This window comes from Pocillopora damicornis, chromosome 6, assembly GCF_964200805.1.
Source record: "Pocillopora damicornis chromosome 6, jaPocDami1.2, whole genome shotgun sequence".
NCBI classification, from domain to species: Eukaryota; Metazoa; Cnidaria; class Anthozoa; order Scleractinia; family Pocilloporidae; genus Pocillopora; species Pocillopora damicornis.
In genome coordinates, this window is record NC_142675.1 from 17,110,293 (window position 1) to 17,133,699 (window position 23,407).

The 23,407-nt window shown below is 38.2% G+C and overlaps 1 protein-coding gene across 7 annotated transcripts; it reads right to left on the minus strand.

The window, feature by feature from the left end:
* Positions 1-2,690: 2,690 nt before the first annotated feature.
* LOC113684646 (multidrug resistance-associated protein 1) lies at positions 2,691-23,126 on the minus strand. 7 transcript variants are annotated; one of them, XR_016188010.1, is made up of 28 exons: positions 22,794-23,125; positions 21,111-21,455; positions 20,218-20,344; positions 19,286-19,347; positions 18,767-18,898; positions 18,301-18,504; positions 17,017-17,200; positions 16,171-16,425; positions 15,711-15,776; positions 15,080-15,217; positions 14,650-14,790; positions 14,368-14,455; positions 13,913-13,988; positions 13,108-13,234; positions 12,498-12,674; positions 11,626-11,793; positions 11,094-11,177; positions 9,828-9,915; positions 8,835-9,487; positions 7,892-8,404; positions 7,357-7,556; positions 7,032-7,158; positions 5,919-6,020; positions 5,444-5,590; positions 4,824-4,982; positions 4,064-4,527; positions 3,646-3,840; positions 2,691-3,327 (listed from the first exon to the last, which is right to left on the minus strand). XR_016188010.1 is itself a non-coding variant. In XM_089210771.1 (28 exons), the coding sequence occupies exons 2-28, from the start codon at positions 21,383-21,385 to the stop codon at positions 3,219-3,221; spliced, it is 4,761 nt and encodes a 1,586-aa protein (XP_089066897.1). In that variant the 5' UTR covers positions 21,386-21,455; positions 22,794-23,126; the 3' UTR covers positions 2,691-3,218. The 7 variants fall into 7 exon arrangements, 5 of the variants coding, with proteins under 5 accessions (XP_089066897.1, XP_089066899.1, XP_089066898.1 ...); XM_089210771.1 differs by having other exon boundaries at positions 4,064-4,230; positions 18,301-18,501; positions 22,794-23,126; XM_089210773.1 differs by having other exon boundaries at positions 4,064-4,230; positions 18,301-18,501; positions 19,286-19,344.
* Between the last annotated feature and the right edge of the window lie 281 nt (positions 23,127-23,407).

The window sequence follows — 23,407 nt, forward strand, 5'->3', positions numbered from 1 at the left end:
TAGATAAATATTTTTCTGAGAGAGTTAAATTTCAAATATTTCTTGTTTTGGAAACCTTTTGTTGTTGGAATCCCGTTGGCAATTAGCAATTGAAACAGAGAGCGTCGCCGAAAACTAACACAAATACTAAAACAAAATAGCTTTATTCAAATATGGAATTTTAAAATTATGATAACAAAGTTAATAGAGCAAACCTCTGAATACTACAACTAAACAAGTCTTGACTTGTATTGTATAGGAATTCCTTTTTTTCTTTTTTTTCCAAGTACCATATTACCACCTTTAGATGCAGATGTTTCTCGAAATTACTCGAACAATCGTGAAAATATTTAGGTCATTAATTAAAACTCAGCACACAGCAAGGAGTAACAGCCTTTCATTCCCATGGGAGACAAATAGGTTATTTCTCCTCACAGTATCACGAAAACAGACGGGTAATGTGTGAGCTGATAAAGAAGATATAGACATTGCACGATTGAGCAGTAATTTATCAAAACTTTTGCCATGAGAAATACGCAGAAAAGGTGATAAGGACTAATAATGAGATTTTGAGAGTGAAAAGGTTTTAGGTTTTATACCATCTATCTTATTCTACTGATGAAACGAACCAGCGGTTACACAGGCATAAGATTATGCGTAGTGTAAGAATACAACAAGGTAATTTGGTATTATCAACTGAGCTGACAACATAAATTGGCTACCGTAAATAGAATCAAAGCCGACGTTTACAGTGTTAGCCCTTCGTCAGAGCGAAAGCAGATATTATCAACCCAGTTGCTAATAAATGTCAAATTACCCTGTTATTCTCTCCCACCGATGCAGCACCACTGTTTCTTAAGAAACTTACCCCCTTTGTTGTGAGAGTAACCGTCTAACGCCGTAATGAATTATTAATTGTCAGTGCAAGAGGCTTGGTAGAAAAAAAAAGGATTAAATCCTTTCTTAGAAAGTTTTACCGAGAAAACATCCAACTGAAAAATTCTAAAGCGGTGACAAAGTTTTAGTCACAACATAATTTGATGCAGTTTCAGTTTTCTCCTAAACAATTTGTTTTACTTAACAATCTCAGGAGGCTGGCTTCGTGTTTGAAACTTGGTCTTCGACGGTTACTATAATTTTTAAGTGGAAACAACATTTCATAGGCTCAATACTTACCCAAACAAGATGTGTCTCACGAAAAGCCACGACAGAGCTAAAGAAAAAAAATGCATGTCTTTTAATCAACTTTAGATTCCATTGCAGTAAACAACAAGGACGATGGAGCTGTAATTCAGAATGCAAGTGGCGATACGGATGCTCAGCCCAAAGCCTGCGGCTCATTTGAGAGGATTCAATTTGTTGTTGATAGCTCGTTTTGGGCGGGAGTTTGTTCCAGTTGGAGAAAAGTAAAAGTTTTCTACAACGTTGATAAATGGGGACATAGCCGTGATCAAAACAGATTGTATGATCAGTCTGCTTTTGAAGTAGCTCTGTACCATTGGAATCTGTGGCTGTATACAACAAGATGGGATTGCGATGATTGGAAAGGCCCAATATTTCTTGAGGATTTCTGGAAAGTTTTTGTCCGCTAAAAATCTGTAAAATTAAATTATTTCTTTTATTTCCTCCTCTCGGATTAAAGAGAGACAACTGCTCTGTTCTCACCAAACCTCCGGTTTGGTCCCGAGACAACTTACTGTTCCCAATCCTATTCGACACCAACGCGCTGTCTAGTGATCAATACGTAATCCATCCATAAATGATAAAAGTAACAGACTTTTAAAATTTATTAATATTGTCGGCAAAGCAAGAAGTTTCGTCATGATTCTCTGGATAATTTACATCTGAAAAGTCACAAAACAGCTTGTAAATACTCAACATGGAAGAAATCAAAAAAAGGGACTTAACAGATTCAATTCAAGTCCATGAGTAATCACTAGTGGCAAGATGACCATAAAAGCCCTCAGAATGAAACTCTCCATGCCCTCAACGTTTACCAAAATGTCATTGATAGTGTCGTTATCAAAGAAAGATGGCCAATGTTCAGAGAAGAGACATACGTCTTGCTCGAGTTCAGAACTCAGCTGTTTCAGAACACACTAAAGAACAGGACACGTACGTGTTTTGTACAAGGTTAAAGCTACTGATCATGACCCTCACTGGTACACCCTTTGGGTGAAAAAGGCCATCCACAGAAGACCTCATTCTTATGAGGTCGATAGAGGCAGCGTAATCGAAACTGAAGCCTGGATGCCTACAATAAAAAGCCTCCACAGCCAAGTTATGCCAAATGGGGCCTATGAGAGAACAACACAACAACTGTCGGAATGAGTATTAAGGATCGAAATGCACCAAGGACAGCACTTCAAAAAACACCAACAATAGTAAGCCAAGGTGCTATAGAGAGCGACACGTACAGATTCAACCACGTCGGCTGACGACAACTAACAATAGAGCAGTCGTAACGCCGCGGTCAATACTATGAAAATCTATAGTCATGATCAGACAAATGATAAAAGGTTCATTAATTAACTTCAGTTTGGCCTTTTACCATGCCCTTTCTGACTTTTGCATTTTTCATATCATACTGTAAGTCAAAAATTCTACAAAAAAACTGGAAAACGTTTTGAAATATGTGGATGACTCGATTTTTTCTGTTCCAAGGTTAAGTGTGCTGTTGTTAAATTCATCTGTTACCATCATCACAAAAATATAAAAACATAAATTTTATTAAACTTGAATCTTTTACATTTTGTTCTTCTTTTTTTTTTAACTAAGAGAATCAAGTTCCCCAAACACGATTTCATATTTGTATGCTTCCTTTTAGTCTGTATCCTAGCTTTGCCTATGAAGTTTTGAGATTAGGAATGCAATAAAATCTATAAACATCAACGACTGATAACAAGTTACGTTCTCTCTATTGATTTTAAAAAAGGTTTCCTTTCCCTATTTAATTTTTAATTTGGTCTTTTTTTATAATTATATTAACTTTGTCTTAATAACATACATTGCCATAAAGTTACATTGTCAAAAAATTGCGCAAGGAATAACTTAAATCAAAGACGTAGTGAATTGATTATAACGCAATCGTAATTCCAAGACAGACCTGTCTGAGTTGATTGAAAAGGAGAAAAGGGGGTGGGTAATGGCAATTTAAGCTCTACAGGAGTTTTCCCCAAACCTCTTTCCTGCTCTGGGCTAATGCGTATCAGCCCTTACAAAAATATGAGAAAATTTTGTCAAGCCAAACCCGCATCACGAGCCATGCTGTAGAACATTCCTCTTCTTGACAGCAAGTTTGATGGCGAGTCAAACTCCGCTACTGAACCGTCTGTTAGGACCATAATCCTGACGAGAAAAGAAAGGGACCATTTCAGCTCAAACTCAGGATTGAGTCAACCCCTACTGCTCTATTGAGAAACGCGAAGGCAAGTGTGCTGGACCTCTGAGATGAGATTTAGTCACTTAAATCGATTGGAGTCTTTTTAGGACTACTGGTACCTGGAATTTCTCAAAAAAGGGTAACAACAGATTGCATTTACAATACTTATAATAATAATACTCGCAAGTTTGGATTAGTAACTTTTCAATTAGCGTAACATTACATGTACATATCATCATTTAAGTTTTATCTTATTTCAAAAAGGTCAGGAAAAAGAGTGATACCTTTCGTAGTCCATGATAGTGTTGAGCCTGTGTGCGATCGTGAACACTGTCCGGTCAGCGAACTCTCGCCGAATCGTTTTTTGAATTAGTTCATCAGTTTCCAGGTCCACAGCAGCTGTAGCCTCGTCAAGAACTAGAATTTTGCTCTTTCGGAGCAGTGCACGTCCTAAACACACCAACTGCCGTTGGCCAACACTATAAAGAAGTAAAGAGAACGGATTTTCGCAAAGAATCGTCATATCAACCAAAGCAGATAGCGCAACAGCTTGCCACGGCCTGCTAATAGAACACCCCCGCCTTACCATTTTTAGGAGTTGCCATTGGGTGGTTTAAATTCTACAACTAAAACACACATCCTTGAACGAAGGCATACATTCATTTAAAGTCCAATTGATAACAAATGGAAAAAAAATTCTACCTCAGATTCTCGCCTCCGTCTTGAATGACAAATTCAAGTCCTTTATCAAGACCCGACACGAAACTCTTCAGGTGGGCCACTTCAAGAGCATTCCACAGCTCTTCATCTGAGTATTTATTAAAAGGGTCTAGGTTTAGCCTGAGACTTCCTGAAAATAACATGGGATCCTGCGAAGAGAATATTCAAAACAAGCAAATAGTTAAACAAATAAAACAAAAATTGAAATAACTGTATGTACTAAACTGATCATGGAGGTTCTCCAAGCTTGACCAAATAAGGACCAGATACACCTCCATCATTTTGACCTCTCCATGAAGGCCACGTTAGGGACAGAGGAAAGTGACCGTTGCAGAGAGAGATGGGTGGTCCTTTTGGGAAGACCGGGGAGTTATATGACAACTTTTTTTTAAGGCGGTGTATATCACTTTCGTTTTCTGGAGAACATACTTAGCACACACATCACGCTGATGACAAGAAACAAAAAAAAACGATTTCTAAACGTAGACCGTTAATAAACAAGTAAGATGCAGTTGGTATATCGGGTTGTTCAATGTTTTCTTGTAAAAAGGAAAAAAAAATTAATTAAAAAAAAAACAAATAAAATAATAATATGATGATATTAATGATATTTAAAATGGCTGAAATAATATTAAAATGATTAAAAAATTATTACGATGATATATTCAGGATATCAAGACTCTTGCAGGTCTTTTGTAGACCTGTATTTTTTTCTACTCTCAATCAAATTAGTCTCACTTACTTGTGGAATGATGGTGAGTCGTGACCGCAGATCTTGCAGTCCGATCGCAGCGATATCAAAACCATCAATAAGAATCCGTCCACCAGCTCTCTCCAGAATACGAAACAAGGCTAAGGTAAGAGTTGACTTGCCAGCTCCCGTGCGACCCACAATACCGACCTGTTTTGCCAGAAAAAAAAGGAAGGATTGTGAAAACATTATGATAATGATAAATCATACAAAAGGCTTACGTTCATTTTTACCAGACTGGCGGCTCAATCTTGCCAGAGCTTAACCCGGTATACTAAACATGTAGTGACTTGATACTCCTCTTGAATGGGATAACCAATCGAAAGCACTCTTCAGCATTTATTAAGACCCCCTTGAGAATAAACCCATCTACTATGTACGTTGGTAAACCATCCTGGATGGAGAGAGGAATTGTGGGAGCCGGAAAATGTTTTCTCCAATAGCATAGCACAATAAACCTATCGAGAGCTTGAATCAAGAATTCTGTAAGGCCGTCGCTCGCCTATGTATCTATTTACTTCTTCCGCAAGAAGAGTTGGGTATGTTGTTGGGGGTAGGTAAACGTTACGTTTTCAACTGGGTAATCTGGAATACTGTAACAGAAAACTCACCTTCTCTCTTGCTCCAATGGTGCAATTGATGTCTTTGAGCACGAGAGGTAACTGTTCTCTGTAACGCAAGTCAAAGTGTTCTATTTCTACCTTACCCTGGTGAGGCCACTCACTAGGAGGACGGTGAGAGGGAATTATCCAATCGGCCTGTAAAACATAAATCACCACATTTCATTTAATCGAGTTTCAAGATTTAGAGGGCCATGTTACGATATGCAGTTTTTCATTCCTTTAAGCGAGTGCCATTAAAGAACTTTCACTAAAGTGTTAATAGTAACTGGCCAATCATTACCAAAATCGATGGCTACTAGGTCGATCGTGTTTAAATGCAATTTATGCTGCAGACCCAAAAGAGTGCCCTGGTCGGGAATGGTAACCAGTGTTTTCATTACTTTGGGTTTAGGCCGGTTTGTGAAACGCAATCGAAAGTGCGCTATATTTACAAGAATTACATAAAGCAGAACGGAGAACTCACCTCTCTAGTAACTGCTGAATACTCTTTAATTCGCTCTACCGCAACAATGTTAGTTTCCAATTCGCTACTCTGGCGCACCATCCAATTTAGTGAACCTGTGATCTGTAGAGAACGCAGAGTGTTCAAAATTTTATGAAGAATTCTCTAAAGGAACACAGAAAATTTCGAGGCGCCTTACATGCAGTTAACTGGATAATCTTATTCCTTAGTTCTCCTAAATTTCTAAATTATAACAAAAACATTATGTAATCACCAAAATTCTTATTTTTGCAGGCCTACTCGTTTAATGTGAAGTAACGTGAAAAGGCCATTTTGGAAATAGGGTTAAACTTCCAGCCCAATTATGAGAAGCAGTTGCTGTATAACAATAATTAATCATAACCATTACAATTTCCTCAAATGTGATTGGTGCATCAGCTGCTTCAATTTTCACGAATCATTCTGTACAGTTGTAATCGCACAGTTGGCTGTAATCAGGCACCTGTAATCGGACAGTTGAGGCAGCCAATCATACTAAGACCTCTCAGCTTAATCCACCAATCACAGAATTGATCACAATAACCATAGCAACAACCACTTATCCAAAGAAAAACAAGGCAATTTCCAAAATGGAGGAATATTTAACTAAAGACATTATCAACACTACAACAAATTTCTCGCACGTGATTTGTTATCACCAGCCCGATTTAAGCACTAATAGGACGGTGTACGCGTCATGCTTCTAACTGGACAGTGTAATAGGGCAGTTAAAACACCATGCCCATGTAAGTGAACAGAACGCGTCTTGTGCGCGCGCTGCTGCCTCGCTTTTCGCCGAGTTAAATGTTGTTTTTTAAATGAAAACGTATGACCGATGTCTGGTTTCTTTCTCAAATTTTGTCTTAGTTTTGACTAATTGGTAGCAAGACTTTGTGTCGTCCAATTCTGTCAGTAATCATTCTCGTAATTAACAAATCGGATTCCCGCTCTCGGGTCGTCCGATTTTGTCAATCACTTGTATCATTACTGACCGAATTGGACTCTACTCGATCCTATCACCATTATTAATCCGTCTTAAAAGTCACTACAGATCTCGCACTGGGCGGAACGATGCGATCTTTCGTCTTTGGTTACCTGTAATGCGTATGCCACAGACAGCCCAACAAGGCCAGGGGCTATGGTCTCTCTGGCTATTACAGCAAACAACGAAGCGAAAAACAGAATGGCAGCTCCAATGAATTCCAAGCGTAGTGCCAACCACCTTATGAAGAAAACAATAAATATTTAAGAACAATAATAATCAACTTTATTTTTCGAGAATGGCACTTGACAGTATGAAATACTGATAAACTCGTGGCCCTCAATTTGTCAAGGAAAACAGCACATAATCTATAAACTTTGGTGAAAATCATCTGCCAATAGAAATCTTTCGCCAATTAACTCAAATAAGTAGAAATACCTGTTTGCTGAAATTGCTGGATAATGTGCCACTTGAGACTCGTCCATTCGACGATAGCTCTCTGAAATAAACCTCTGTTGCTGAGAATACGCGCGAATGGTGCTTGTACCATTGATGGTTTCAAAGAAATGATTATAGATTGGAGAACGGCTGACGGATTCTATTCTTCTGAGCTGACGAGATGTTGCTACGAACGCTCTCTATTGTAAAATAAAGGAAAATGAAAGAAAATAAACAAACCGACATGGAATAAAAAATATACATATAAACTAAGCAGTTGATCCGACTAGGAATTGACCTACGAAACATCACCTTTCCAAATTCGTAACAGTTGTTCACACACTTCCTTAATTTTAATCGTTTTGTTTTGTTTATTTCCTGTTTTTTCTAATGTTTTTTTGTTTTTTGGGTTTTTTTTGTTTTATTGTATAATGTCTTGAAATCTTCAAAGCTTTCTCTATTTTGTGAGCGTTTGGGCGTACAATTTTTGTTGTTATTTTTGTTGCTTATGTTGTTATTGTTGAATACCTCTTACCTGAATAAATAAGTACAGGGCACCAAGTGGTAAAACACAAGTTAGAAACAGAGGTGTAGAATAACTAATAATGACAATTGTTCCAAGAGTGGTCAGGAAAGTTCTGAGAAACATCCCCAAGGCGCGTGGAATTTTATCGTCAACGGAGTTTATGTCTCTGGAAAAGCGGTTTACAATTCTTCCCAGCGGTGTAGTTTCGAAAAATTGCATCGGTAAATGCATAATGTTAACAAGTAGTCCATGATGTAAGTTTCTGGCGGCTTTCATTGCACTGTACGTTAGAACAAGAGACATTGCACTAACAAGAAGGACTTGCCCAAACCCCAATGCACCATAAACTCCAAGGAATGTGTCACGCTGCTGTGATGTCGCGACATTGGTAGAACTCCATTTGGCGAGCCATATGCGTGACATAATGATCGCTGATTCAGCTCCAAAACCGCTGAAGAGAATTAGAAAAGAACAGAGAATGCCTAGACTGCCTGCATACGCCCATATGACGGAGAACTTCACCTGTTAATAAAAACGAAAAAAAAAGTGATTAATTCTTATCTGATGAAGCCTGAATGGAAGGTAAAATAAACAGGATTAATAAACGCCAAATTGGATTTGGCAAATGGTACCTATGAGGCGGCTTAATTTATTCACTACATCCTGCCAAGTTGATTTCAAGGTGTCAGCTTTTTTGAAGACAGGAAAACTGGAGAACCCAAAGAAAAAACCCCGTGGAGTAAGGATGAGAACTAGTTAAAAATTGACCAACGCGTGAGAACTGGTTTCAGAATCGAACCAGACCACCGCGGTGCAAGGTGGATGTTTTAACCACCGTATCGTACCTGTTCCCCATATATGACCCAAGAAGCTAATGACTCAAGAATGAAAAAAGGCCTGTAGACATCAAAATCGAACGTTTAAGGTACCGAATGACTCAGTAGAAACCTACCCTTCCCGTCTGCGACCTTTCATCAGAGGTTGTCCTGCCTGTTTTTTCTTTCTTCTCTCTTTTCTCGACGACTATCTCTCTTTCACCGGTTCCTTCGTTTGCGAGTAAACTTTCATTTTCCTTTTCTCTCATGCCAGGGCTGTCTTCAGGTTCGTTAATACAAATCACTGGTGGTTTTTCAACGCGGTCTTTAGTGCTTTCTTCTTCTTCTACCAGCGATAATAAACTATTCACCGAGGCGCCACTAACAACACTTCGCTGATGTTGGAAATTTCGTGGAACATCTAAAGACGACACTGTTTCGTCTTCATCATTTGCAGTATCAAATAAGGGCTCATCTTCCACTTCATAATTGGCGTCCAAACCTTCACAGCCAGATAACAGACTGTTCAACGAGTGCATACTAACAAGGCTGTGGCGATTTTCAAGATCTAGCAACTTTTTCAGTGGAGATCGGTTTCCAGATTGTTTGTCAACGATAAGCCTTGCTAAGTTAACTTCACTCTGCGATTTTGCTGCCTGGTGACGAGGATGAAGCTCGTTTCCTAGGTGATGACAGCTGACAGATCGATTGTAGGCCACATTTTTAGAATTTCTCCCTTTATGTAAAGATTTTCCTTGACTTGAAACCTCTCCAATGTTTTCTCTACCCACTGTAAAGTATAAAATAATTTACAAATAAAGGATACACCAGAGAGGGATACACCAGTTCAACTATTGGAAATTCCCTATTCTTATAAAGAATGTACTAATTTGATTCACATGCATCAGTTCAAGCACATACGCAATTAAAGGATCTGAGAGGTTCAGCGATGCTGGTTAGTCATCATAATTAGTCATCCAGTCAACTTTAAAACAGCCTTGGATCTCAACTTTGAGTAAGGGTGGAGAGGCCAGCTCGCGAAACTTTCTTTAAAAAATAAATCGTCAACGCCCTCACCATAAGAAGTTAAAATACTAGAGCATTACGAATCGACATTATGCTTAACTTACTCTGTGCGCCGCTGTTCTCTCCTGCGTAGATATCCAAAAATTCAGCAAACCACCCTTGAGATGATTTAAGCTCTGTATAGGTACCAACCTAGAACAAACATTTTCACATGTGAAGGAATTTCAAACATCCTGAATAAGATGGGTAGAAATAATCGATATATCAGTTTGTCAAAGGTATATACTACGTCTGTGTTTTTTAACCAACTAGTAGATAAATTTGTTGATACAATTCCCTTAAGACTTGTGAAAATTATCAACTATTCGGTATGTCATTGCAGGTCTCGTTTAGCATGTTAGAGAGTCATTGCACCATACACGTGAAAGGTTGAAAGTTGACAATTTAGAGTAACGAGAAATTAATGAGGCAAACGTGAAAATAGGTTTTAATCAATATACTTTCATTTCCTAATCACTACTTAAGAAAACGTTGCAACTAGCTATAGTTGTGCATTTCTTACAATTATCGCTGTCTCATATGCTCTAATAAACATGCACCACTTTGAATTTCAGAGGTTCAAACAGAAGTTTTACTTGGTTGCCAATCTTCTACCCATAATTTTTCTACTTTCCCTTCGTTTTTAAGGCGTATGTTCATTTAAACGAGCGTTCGAAAGACGTATGTTCACTTAACCGAGCGTTCGAAAGAGGAATTGCCTCACTCACCGCAGGTGGTTTTCAGGAGGATCCCGTGATTAACCGTGAAACTACAACGAAAATAATTTATTAACGTCGCAAAGTTCCCGCAATGCAAAACTCACGAGAACGTGCGAGTTAAACCGGCGCATCCCTCGCTCAGGAAAAGTAGAGGTCGTAATTTGCTTGAAGTTAGCACTAATCTGGTTTTGACAGGGATTAATTCCAGCTTTATCCGCCCACTGTTAGTTTATAATTCATACAGCAATGCAACTTGTAGGCATGAATCCCAGTCCTTCAGCAAAATTCTAATTCTGTAGTATACATTCTAGCTTCAGTCAAACATTAAGGGGGCGCAATAGGGGCAATTACCACGCATAACATAAGGGTTATTAGGTACCAGTGGTACGACTGGTGAACTCTGTTGAGACTGGGTATCAATTCATGGTTATAACATGGGGGAAGAAATCTTTTCACACGAATATGTGTTCCACCCCTACAGAGACAATAGAATATACTGAGAAGCATCTCACATCTCTTTTACCGTTTAAATTCCATGTCGTTTCAAAGCCCCCAAGAAGTTTAAGAATGGAAAAGACATGGACAAAAGGAAAAAAAAAACCTAAATCTCACCTCACGAACCTCACCATCTAGAAGGACAATTATTTGGTCCACAAATGGTAAGAACTGAATACCATGTGTCACAAGAACACGTGTCTACGGGATAAAAATGTCAATTTCACTAACACGTTTCACACGTGTCTAAGACATATGCGCAAATTTTCGGTGGCAATATTGTGGGCCCTTTAAATGTGATACTGCGCAAGCTACGTGCACGAGCTCTGAGTGCGAGTTGCCTGAAATTCTGAGATAACTAATTCAAATTGAAATTTTAATTCTCTTTTAGCGACTCAGCTCTTTTGACTAGAACTATACAATAAAAACTGATACAGTGAACCTCATACGTTTTCCTTCAGAAAACTTAACTATTCAGTTTAATAGCAGTCATTTTGAAGACATAAACATAAAACCTGTAGAAAAATATTGCCGCAAAACTCGACGTGCAGTCTGTTGAAGATTGGCCAGAAGTATTCTTATCCTTTTGGCCAAACACAAGCACACCCCCTCGTTACAGAAAAATATTTTAATACAGTTATGCTTTTACCTTTTCCTTCAACAGTCCCTGAGGTCCAATAACTTCGTCAAATATATGTTTTCCAACATGCGAATCCACAGCACTGAGTGGATCGTCCAACAGGTATATATCAGTATTGAAATACACAGCACGAGCCAAGCTTACACGCTGTTTCTGCCCACCACTGAGGTTTATACCCTTTAAAAATAAATAAATAAATACACATTTAACCCTTTAACTCCCAAGATCTAATTGTTAATTATCCCCTCTAGCTGCCACACACTTCCTAGTATTTTGGTTACAAGAATTTGGTGTAAGATCAAGATAACAACTTCTCCTAGACAAGTTTTAGTATTCTTATTACTTGTTTGATGGACAATGTATGGATATTAGAAGGAGAGGTTACATGTTAATCGCTTCTGGAAGTTAAGAGTGAGAAGTGATCTTTAATGAGGATGCTCCGCTCATACAAACATAAAGGGAGGTCCTAGCTAAATGTCAAAAAATATAAATAAGGGTTAAGGCTGATAAGTACGTTGAGGAAGGAAAGGCGCTATATGGAGCTTTTCACCTTCTGCATTCAACCAAAGAGCAACACATTTTCAGTGACCGTTGCCACAAGAGTAAGCATGAGAGGACGCAACCTTTAGCCAGTAACAAGGAAGTTTAAGAAAAGACCACCTCCCGATCCCGCGTGACATTTGCTCTCTATATTCATATGCGCAATCGGTGTGCTAGGCTAAGTTTCATTGGAAACATTCTGTAAGGAATGGTTGGATCAAGACAGGTTAAACGAAGAATAAATTAAGTGCGGTTACTGTTGTAGTTTTTGTTGTTGTCAATTGTTGTTGTTTTTGTTGTTATCAGTAGTTGTTGTTGTTTCTAATGAGGTCATTTTGTACCTTTTCACCAATCTCCGTCATGTCTCCTGCTGGTAAAACCTGAATATCAGGTTCCAAGGCACAGGCACTAATCACTTGTTTATAGCGTGCAGAGTCACGTGGATTACCAAACAGCACATTTTCCTGAAGCGTTGCATTCTGGATCCAAGCTTGCTGCGGAACATAAGCAGTCGTTCCCTAATATTTCAAAAAAAGGAAAAAAAGGAAACCGATTTTTTGACGGAGGACAGAGGAAAGGCCATTAGCCGTGGTACTAAGTAAAGTCTTCACTTACGTAACCCTTCAACTCCCAAGGTCGGATTATTAGCTTTTATAATTCTCCTTTCCATGTCACGTACATTTTCTAGTAGACTTAAAAATAGAAAATTGGTGTGGATCGATAATACACCTAATTGTTGACAAACATACGTTTAGTCTCTAGACCTGTTTGTTGTTTAATGAACTGAAACTGCATGTTTGGTTCCAAGTTAATTGCTTTTCAAAGTTAAAGGGCAACTTTTCAACTTATCCATCACAAGACGTGTAAGTGGGTTACCAGTATGAGCTCCTGTGATCAACCTATCACAAACAGTGGACAAATGTGGTGACCTTGAAATGTGTAGAAACAAACCTGCACAAAAACTTTTCCATCGCTTTTATTTGTTTCTCCGAGGAGAGCTGACAACAGAGTTGACTTTCCACAACCAACCTGACCGACCACAGCCACAAGTGAGCCAGTGGCAATGCTTAAATTGATGCTTTGAAGAAAAAAGGAAAAAGGAAAGTCAAATTGGCATCATGGTCCTCTTGAGGAAAAATACGATTATCCCAACAGCGTGTGATCGAAGCTACGCGATTTTGCAGGAAAAATCCGTTTCATTTAGAGAGGTCAGTAAAAAAGACGATAATCCCCACAGCGCGCGATCGAAGCTACGCGATTTTGCAAGAAAGATCTGTTTCATTTAGAAAGGTCAGTAAAATTGTCATTATAGTCCTCTTGAGGAAAAAGACGACAATCCCAACAGCGTGTGATCGAAGCTACGCGATTTTGCAGGAAAAATCCGTTTCAGTAGGAAAATTTAATGAATAATTCCAGTAAAGCAACGACACAGATATCTAGGGAAGTGTAATCGTTTCCTTGAAATGTGAGGAGGCGGAGTGCAGAACACTTTCATACAAATGGGTAGCGTTCTAAAATGTTGTATCATTGCGAGAAGGCTGAAGCGATCTGAATCTTTTGGATTCGGGATCTACTCTACGCATGTAGACCAAGAGGAGGCCCAGAATAGATAACCAAAATCTCGCCACTTTATCATGATATTAGGATATGATGAACGAGAATCGCTTTAAATTTCTACGTTAACTTTGATCAAACAAAAACTATGCAAGGATCTATTTAATTGAAACAAGACACTGGAAATCTGAAGCTTACTTACTTTCTCAAAGCAGGAATATCATCGGTTCTGTCCCAAAAAAATGAACCATTTTTCACAAAAATTGCCAGGTTAGAACCTACAGGGAGAAAAAGATTGACTTGATCAAAGCTGGCAAAAAAAAATTACTTAATGGGTATGCACTGGATACTAACTCGCATAGATGAGAGTTGGAGTACTTCTCCTTTTTCTAGAGGGAATGAAATTTACCAATCATATGATTGTGTTAAAAATCAAATCGCCATCTTGAATGCCAGTTCAGCCAAATAATCGGTTAGTTTTTACCACGTAGATCAATATTCTGAGATGTGATTGGTCATGCCCTATAATGCCCCCGATGACCAATGATGACACCCATCGCTTTACGGGGGTGAAAGGTTTCAGCATTTTAGCGCTAAAATGTGTCTTCATCTAAAACGAACGTTATGTGGTAAGTGCGTCCGGTCGTTCAAACTTACAGTGTGACGGCATATTGCGTTGGACATTTTCGTGTTGTAATTCTTCAAGTCCAAGGAATTGCTCCAATCGATGAAAGGAAACTTGAGCCTAACACAATGGAAACAATTGTAAGAACAAAGCGCTAACAAGACTTCAACGTTGAGTTCTAAGACGTACATGTAACTGTCAAAGTTCTACACGACTTAAAGTCAATTTTACTCGTAACAGAATTCGCACATCGTTTTCGTACAAAGTTAGGTGTGATAGGAAAACGGACCTGTTTGTACAAAATCAGAACTCACCTGAATAACATTCACTATTACTCGTGGTAACATCATAAGAGGGAAGCGAAGAATGTTGAACAGAGAAATTGCTACAAAAGCTTTCTTAGCGGTCAGCTCATTACCAAGAAGGACGTATACCGCAAATGTGGCCAGAGACACCTGTTAAAGAGCACAGCAGAGAAATTAGAACAAAGAAAACTTTCCCTGTCCTTGTACAACTTCATTTAAAATCTATACGGTTGACTAATCGTTTGGTAGCCAAAAGGAGTCACTGTCTCTCAGATGCTAGGGCTTAAAGCGTTCTGCAGCCCTGCCCTGAATACCATCAGATTTCTTCCGACGGAATCTGACCCCGACAAGTCGAACCATTCAAGAAAAGCCTCTCGAGGCCAAGGCAACGACAACCCAAAGGGTAAATTCTGAAATAATGCAGTTTGAGTTTTCTCACCAAAAAAGGAGCGCAAATGAAAGTGAATGAAACAGCTGCGCCTAAGTACATGCTGTTGGTCAGATGATGCAGTTCCTTATTTCTGACAGAAATGATCTTATTCATGAAGGATTCTTCCCAAGCATACAGCTTCAGAACCTGATGAGTAGAGATGGATTAAAACAAAAACAGTCAATAAGTAATAAAAGCAAATATGACAGGAGAAGAGTGTAGAAACACATGCATGAATGAAAGCTTGATGCAGTTAAAATATTGCCCGAAACAACGCTGTAGCTAGCATTCAACACAAAAAACCATTGCCAAACTAACCAAACTAATGGGTAAAAGGGGGTAATTTTCTAAAGAAGCTGTGTTTGGTGTATAACAAGATAATTTGGTTTCATCATCTGTGTTGATAATGTGAGTTGGCCACAGTAAAGCTGACTTTTCGAGCGTTAGTCTTTCGTCAGGGCGATGACGAAAGGGCTAAGACTCGAAATGTCAGCTCAATTACGGTAGCCACTTGACATTATCAACTCAGTAGATAAAACTAAATTCACCATTGGTTAGTGACTCAGTCTTTACGATTACATTACAAAAATCAATCAACTACTAGCAATTCTCCGATCTAGAACACAAAGCCGGATCGTACCTTGATTCCACTAAGAGCCTCGTTCATCACTCTGATGCGTTCGTCTGCATTTGCCATCTGCTTCACCTGTGAAACAAAACGCATATTAAATATTAAACCCGGTGCTTAGACTCGGTGATGTCGCAATTCAAATTTCAAATCGAGAAAGATAGGTATGAAAACACACAGAATTGTTATCACGAATAATGAGGAAAATATTTTGGAAAGTAGCCGAATTAAGCTCTGCTTTCCCACTTACAATATTCATGTGACCATAATTAAGGGTGCTAGGAGATAAAAAGAGATAGTATGTAACATCCACTGATTCCGTCGCTTCTTACAGCACACGGAAACTACGTTAGAGATGCAATTTCAGGGGGGTTGACACCTTCATTTCGAGAAACAACCTCTTAGGGATTTTGATGACGACCGATATTTTTTTCCTCCACGTTTTTTCGGAAGGTCGCTTCTTTCATGTTACCTGCATCTTTCTGACTAAACGCGTTATGAGAAGATTCAGCGGCACTAATAGTAGCAGTGTGCCCAGTCCAGCCATGACTGCCACTCCCATGGTGACATATAAAAAGTAGATGGCAACACAAATTTGAAAGGGCGCTGACCACAGTTGATTGAGGGTTTCAACCAGATGCATGACACGCTGAGCGTCCACAGCCATGAGGTTGACTGTTTCACCGGTTGTGGTTATCCTTCTTGAGAGGCTGTTTAATGTCAAAGCCTTGTGAATGAACAGAAAAAAAGGAGAAAGAAAGATACATATAGATGCTGGATAATGATTTTTTGCGAGTCGACACATTTAGCCTAGATTTTTTAGTTTGAAATCCATGTGGATCATCTTTATCCAAAGTTATCCTCATTGGTTGCTAGTTTATCCTCTTCGTTCTATTCAACACATTGTTCATATATATGCTCATATTTCACAACTTCCTCCACTTTATGAGTCATTATCCTTGCACTTTGCGACGAAAGAATGAAGAACGCAAAATATCACGGTGTAGCTATAAAAAGGAAATCAGCAACCACTCTATGAGAAACCACAGAGGTGTGAATTGCAATAAAATGTTCCACTGTACATCTAGTGAGATTTTAAAACCGCAAGAACTTCAGTGCAGTTTTGCACATAACAATGTTTAATGTAAATGGTTAAGAATATATGAAAGTCATTAATTAATGTGTTCAAAATAACCCTTGCCCGCGCGATCTAATCTTGAGTCTTACGTGGGAAAGACGTGACTCGTTTGATGATCTGAACAACACATGCCAATACTTGGGTGTACAAGAGACAGTTACGGGTGACGAATGCTCTCACCTTGGCATAAACAACACCAACAATACTTGTATGAACTCTCATTGCTGATTTGAATGCAATGTGCAGTGCATGCTGCACTGCCGTCAGCTGGAGGATTGCCACAATAACAAGGACGACAACATACACATAGCCTTTCCATCTGTCTGCATCGTTACCCTTATCTTCTGTATAGTCTATTAGGAGTCTGAAAAAGACCAATTGGGAGTAAGCTCGTGAAAGTAAACTACCTTGTTGCTGTATCTTTTAAGAATTTAAGCAACGTACTTGCAATAGCCTGGGAAATTTGCACGATTTTTCTTACGTCTTACACAAGAAACGTGCACTCAGCTAAATCTAGCTTGCGAGAAAACCCTAATTAAAAGTGCTTCAGCACGAGTGTTTCTTCACCCGCGGGAAAGTATCATGCCTCAAGCAACTCGAGTGAGTGAGAGGTCTGCAAGGGGCCTAGCACTGTTGATGAGTAATGCCGACAGACCTCCGGCAAACCTATCCCCACCTCGTCCCAAACCTTCTCGGGGACGGATAAACACGTGTCTTGCAGCCGTGATGTCGAAGCCGGCTCGTAGACTATACAAGAACAATAAATAGCGTAATTTAAGGTATCTTGTTAGTGTAGCATATTAATTCCAAGGATTTTGACGAAAAAAAGTTCACGGCTGACGACATTATGACCTCTTCGCTCCTGCATCATTCACTCAGTTTATACTGTCGCCTGGCCAAACCATTCATTACTTTATTTCTATTTTTAGATCAAACATCAAATGTGTCACTCTAGAACTTGAAGTATCTGTTATGCAGTTATTTTTTCAAATTGAGACACAAAACCCAAAAGAAAAAAGACAAAACATACTCAAAAATGTGTCTCATGTATACTTAAAAATTAAGTGACATTTTAGCACTCAGCTCTTGTGAAAAAAAAAGTCCTCAAAAATTCATCGAGCCAAAGGCCTTTTCAATCAATTTTCTTCAGCACTTTTAGGGCGCTTTTCGATTGAATGTCTTAGAAGCAAAAGCAAAGTAATCACATAGGCAATCATAGGAAAGGAAAATACCTTGACAAGCCAATGAGAACTCAAAAAAAAAAAACCAAATGCCCAAAGCGCGGGAAAACGTGGGCGACCAAGTCGTGATTAGTTTCAAGCTTTGCATCTGATTGGTTGAGATGAGTGGTGCAATTTTTTCTGGACCAATCACACAGAGTTAGGTAAAGCAAAACCAATGCTATCCTGCATTACTATCGACATTCAATTGAAAATTGCTCCAATACAAAAAGTAATCACCCACCCTAAAAGGTACGGCTGAACGAACAACAGAATGTCATTCAGCAACTTGAAGAAAACGCCAATCACAAAGTAAGGAGCAAACACTTGTATCATGGCTTTGATTAGAGAGGGCTCTCTGCATTTTCCAACAAATGCAACATCACTGGCACTCTGAAGATGATTCTTTTCAAAGTCCTCGTCATTAGAACGTGGTGCTCTGTTTCTGCTGAGATAACAGAGGCAATAATCTGAATTTGTGTTTGATTGCAGTACACTATCACTCCTTTTTTCAAATAAAATGTTATCAGTCAAGGAAGACTGTACTTTATAAGCACCATGGTCTCTTTGGGCTTCCTTGCCATTTCTGTCTAAACTATCAAGTACAGTGTTTGTAGTTCTATGGTGGCAATAGTAAAAATAATTATAATAATCTTATAATAAAAATTATAGTGTAATAAAAATTATTCCTACAAACATTTTTCACTGACCCATGACACTTCCTTATTTCTTTCTCCCATTCACTCTGAAGTCTTGGCACAATACTGTGAGACAAACTTCCCTCCTCCAGTGCCCATAAATCACTGTCCAGCAGTGCTCTTTTAAAGCCAGTTAAAATGAGACTGCAAAAACATGTTATGTAGAATTATCACTACGTACTTCCTTCAGGGAATGGTTTTCACAGCACTTTATGTTAATGAAAGTGCAACGTTGATAAGATGTAGACTAAGTTAAAAATATAAATTTTGCCTCATATCAATAAGCAATGGTTATGATGAAAAACAAGCTCCATAAAAAATTTTTTCATGAACAAACTGTACTCAAAATTTATCACATTTTATGTCAACTGAACTTTCATCTCACTAGACAGTTTTATTGTCTAATCACCTGACTGAGTAAGCTTACCACAAATTGTGGTATTTATTTACTATTATAGTAAAACTTTTTGCTGAAAATCACCTACAACCATGATAATGGAAATTAAAATTTCAAGGAGAATGAGAAGTTACCTGTTTAGCCACCAAAATGACAAGCGTGAAAATATATTAGCTTTCTCCTCAGGGCATGGCTTCTAAAAGAAATGGCTTTATGGAACTCAAACTAACATGAAAATGTACTCTATTTCTGATAATTACTATAATTAAGTAACAAATATATTAGACATTCAAGTGACAATATTTGAGAGACATTGGAAACTTAAAGAATACATATTCAAAAGAAGAAATGAAAGGAAATCATGCTAATGCACCCATATGCATTACCTATGGTGTCAATGCTTTAACCCTTTAACTCCCAGAGGTGACTTACATGTAACATCTCCCTATAATATCCATACATTATTCACAAATGAGTGATGAGAATACTCAATATTATCAGGTAAAAGTCGTTATCTTGATATAAGACCAAATTCCCCTAAATAATTTACAAGGAAATGTATAGAAGCTAGAGTGAGAATTAACAATTAGATCTTGGGAGTTAAAGGGTTAATAATAACTTTATGGGCACTTTGTATCTGGCTGTTGATGACCACAAATTGGGCCATACAAATCTGAAAAAAAAATTCCTAACTAATTGTTGTGAGTCAGTGTCCAATGACTTTCAGTAAATCCCATCACAAAATTGAAATGAGTTTCACTAAATCAAACCTTACTGTTTAGGTTTAACAAAGTACATACATGTAGTCATCAGTCTGTATTCAATTCAAGTGGCCCTGATCCAGCTGAAGTTTATCCCTCGTTTTCTTCATATGACGGGAATAGGTGTATCATTACTCCTCCTCAAAATGGGAAGCTGGTCCATCGCATTGACCTGGCCAGGTCTCAGACCCTGACCTTTCATCCCACATTCATTAGCACACTAACCATCAGGCCACTGTGTGTTACACTTACACAGTTACTGCAAGTAACAACAGGAAAATCGAATGAAAAAAGAGTGTACTCACCCTCCTTGATTCAATCATTTTGCTGGATATATTAGTAACGTTTAGGATATTTGGAAAGAACTTTGATTCCACCTGTCTATTGACCAGAGAGGATGACAGCTGACCACCATTAACAAGATTATGAAGCCTGCAATAAAAAAAGTACATTCATGCCATAATTTACATTTAAACACATTACTTACGATCCAGAATATTTCGCTGGCCTGAAACACAAGGTATGTTTAATCATCAAAGAAATAACATCAAAGACCTTCTTCCTTCAAGCTTGGACCAGCTAAAATCACCCATGTAACTGAACATTGAGTGTTGGCAACCAGACTTATAATGTTTCTTAAAGTTTGCTTCTTACAAATGTTCTTAAAGCCCACTTAAAAAAAAATTAATTTATCTCAGTCAACCCAAACCCAAAAATTCACCTAAACTTGTGCTGTGGTTCCCAGATAGATACTTAACCATTTACACCCTAACATCAGTTTGCATATTCTCACCTTAGAGAGAGTGTAGAGAACAGAATTTCTGTTCTCTACACCCTCTCTAAGGTGCTGACAAGAAGAATTTGTTTAAAAATCAAGAGCTACTTAATTTGATGGTCATTTTCTTTATTTGTGTAACCTTAATGTTTGATTCAGGGGTGATATTGTAAGGAGGAATTAGATAGTATTCACTCTTAGGGGTTTAAGTGTTAACCATTGGCTTGTTGAAGTTATTACCCTCCAGCAAGATGTATTCAGTCAGTTTGGGGGTGAAAGGAAAACATAAGGCAAGCAAGATAGAAATGCAGGGGAAACTTGAATGATTACTCCACCTATCAAGAGATGGGATTGGGCAAGCACAGGCCTGTAAAGTTATCTGATGCAAAGACAACACCATCAAATTTTGTACACTGTACTTACTTCTCATCATCCACATCCTCCCTCAAAGGAACAACACAAGTGCTTGGTATGAATCCTTCCTTTTCACTGAAAACACATCTTACATAGAGCCACCAAGATTTTACATTCTTGGTCAGAATCTCAAGACATTGACCCCTGGATAATGGTAACTGAGCCTGTATGTTGGGTGGATTCTTGAGGCAGTCTTGTGTTAAAATAGCATCAGCTTGCAGTGGGTCAAAGTCATGAATGGCTACCACCCTTACTTTCTTTGCTGTGGTTACTGATGCGGCCATGCCCTGCAGACAGGTATACTAATTACATGTATACCAATTAAACTTCCCAGAGCATAGTATTTGGGCACATCTGAAAACAAGTAATAACATAACAATATCAAATAAAAAGGAAATTTTGTATCATCATGGGGAATCAACCAGTGCAAGAGGTTCTGATTGCATTTCAGGCATGCACAATGTAATAATAATATTATAATTATACACTAGACATACTATGAAAACTCTGATTGGTCAAGAACATAAAGTCATCATACAATAGCCCATGAATTTAATGTGATTACCCAATATCTTCAACAGATATTGGGTTGTCATGTAAGGCTAAAATTTTGCCTAGTTTCCCAGCCCCTCATCCATGTATTGTTCAAAAATTTTTGTAGACTCAGAGAGCAGTGTTTTCTTTTGCAGATTGTTTAAAAATGTGTAATAAAAAAATTATTGAATTTGGTTTTCCCGTGATATCATGAATTATCAAGCCTCATGTCTGAGTTATCTGCCTTTGGCTTTAGCAGATAACTCAGGCCTTGACATTAATACTTCATGATATCATGCTCACACTTACCCTATGATTGCTTGATGAGTGCATACATTTGAAATAGGTACATTTTGGTCATACACAGTATGCATGTTCTGAGAGCTATGTCTTACTGCATGCATGACACATTGCAGACTAGTTTTTTGCATGCATATCATACAGCATGCATGCCTTTTTGCATGCATGTCATATTGCAAGTCAATTTTTTTTAAAGAGCTCACTGCTTAAAACAAAGTGTCTGTATGTCTTTGTTCTGTGCTTTGTAAATATCTACATATCCGCAAATTTGTGACATGCCTGGCCTAGCATATCATGGCACACAAGCTCATGCATACACCTTGGTACACATATTCCCACAGAGGGTCCCAATTGTCACATATCATCGACATTATTGATTACTCATGATTATTTTTTGCTTTGTTTACATCTCTATGACATTAAAATTCATGAAAATTTTCCACAGGCTAGAATTAACTAAAAAATGAATTTCATTGGTTTGGAAGCTCTATGGAGAGTTCCTGAAAGTCGCTAAAAGAAGCACATTCATTTATTAAATCTCTTCTATTACAATATGTACATTTTAAAATACAGGTTAGCCATTGAATGGCAGTCGATTTAATATTTTACGTTGAATGCACGTCTAGCGCGTCGCAATTTTACTTTGATAAGAAATTATTATCCAGTAGTTCCACTTTGCGATTGAAACATCCCAAGAAACGTGATGTTTAGTTGTTGGACTACCAAAAATTGAAGACGTTTAACAAGGCTTCTGAACTCGTTGGACACTGGCGATATTCAAAATCCATTCGGCGATGCGATCTAACACTCTCCCACTAAGTTTAGATAACGTAACATGTTGTAAGATTCATCACTTACCAAGATTTCCTTGCAGGATCCAATCATCTCAATAAACATATAAATATTTGAGTCGCGTTTATGAGATGCGTGACCGTTTCCCGAAAAAAAAAAACCTCAACGGAAATCAATCTGCAAACCATCGAACGTATTTCCTTCCGGTTTATGTCATGTTCCACATGGTGTCAAAGCTTAACAGATTAAAAGCAAATGATTAAATTTAAAACGTGACTGTGATAACTTCTACGATTTCGTGTAACTTTCCTCTGCCTTTTGGCGTTAGACACTTAACAAATACATTGAATAATTACAAATAATTTACATTGGCTATTCAGATAAAGGAGCTAATAGGTAACCGAGCCTTCTTCTTGGATCGCTATTGCGTAACCCTCTATGGCGCGATAAGTGTCATGCGAACTAAACTAGATGTTGCCAGAAGATACATGAATAAACACTAGAGTGATGGGCTCCTGTTATGAAAGAATAGCATTATTTCTTGTGTTCGCTTATTTTATCATTAATTGGGTCTCTATAACGTTTTGGTCTTTTAGAGTTGGTCATGCGGTTCTTGAGCATAAGTGAATCACCCTTTCAATTGTTGACAGACGATCTTTATCCCTCCTTCCTCGATCTTT

What these genes read in the sequence shown, in the direction of transcription:
- LOC113684646 (XM_089210770.1), bottom strand. Translation starts at nt 21,385, where the DNA reads ATGGCCGCATCAGTAACCACAGCAAAGAAAGTAAGGGTGGTAGCCATT. An exon ending in GTTTAGTCAGAAAGATGCAG is followed by an intron (nt 15,777 to 16,170) that starts GTAACATGAAAG and finishes TTTGTTTCACAG; the next exon opens with GTGAAGCAGATGGCAAATGC. An exon ending in CCCTGTACTTATTTATTCAG is followed by an intron (nt 7,557 to 7,891) that starts GTAAGAGGTATT and finishes ATTTTACAATAG; the next exon opens with AGAGCGTTCGTAGCAACATC.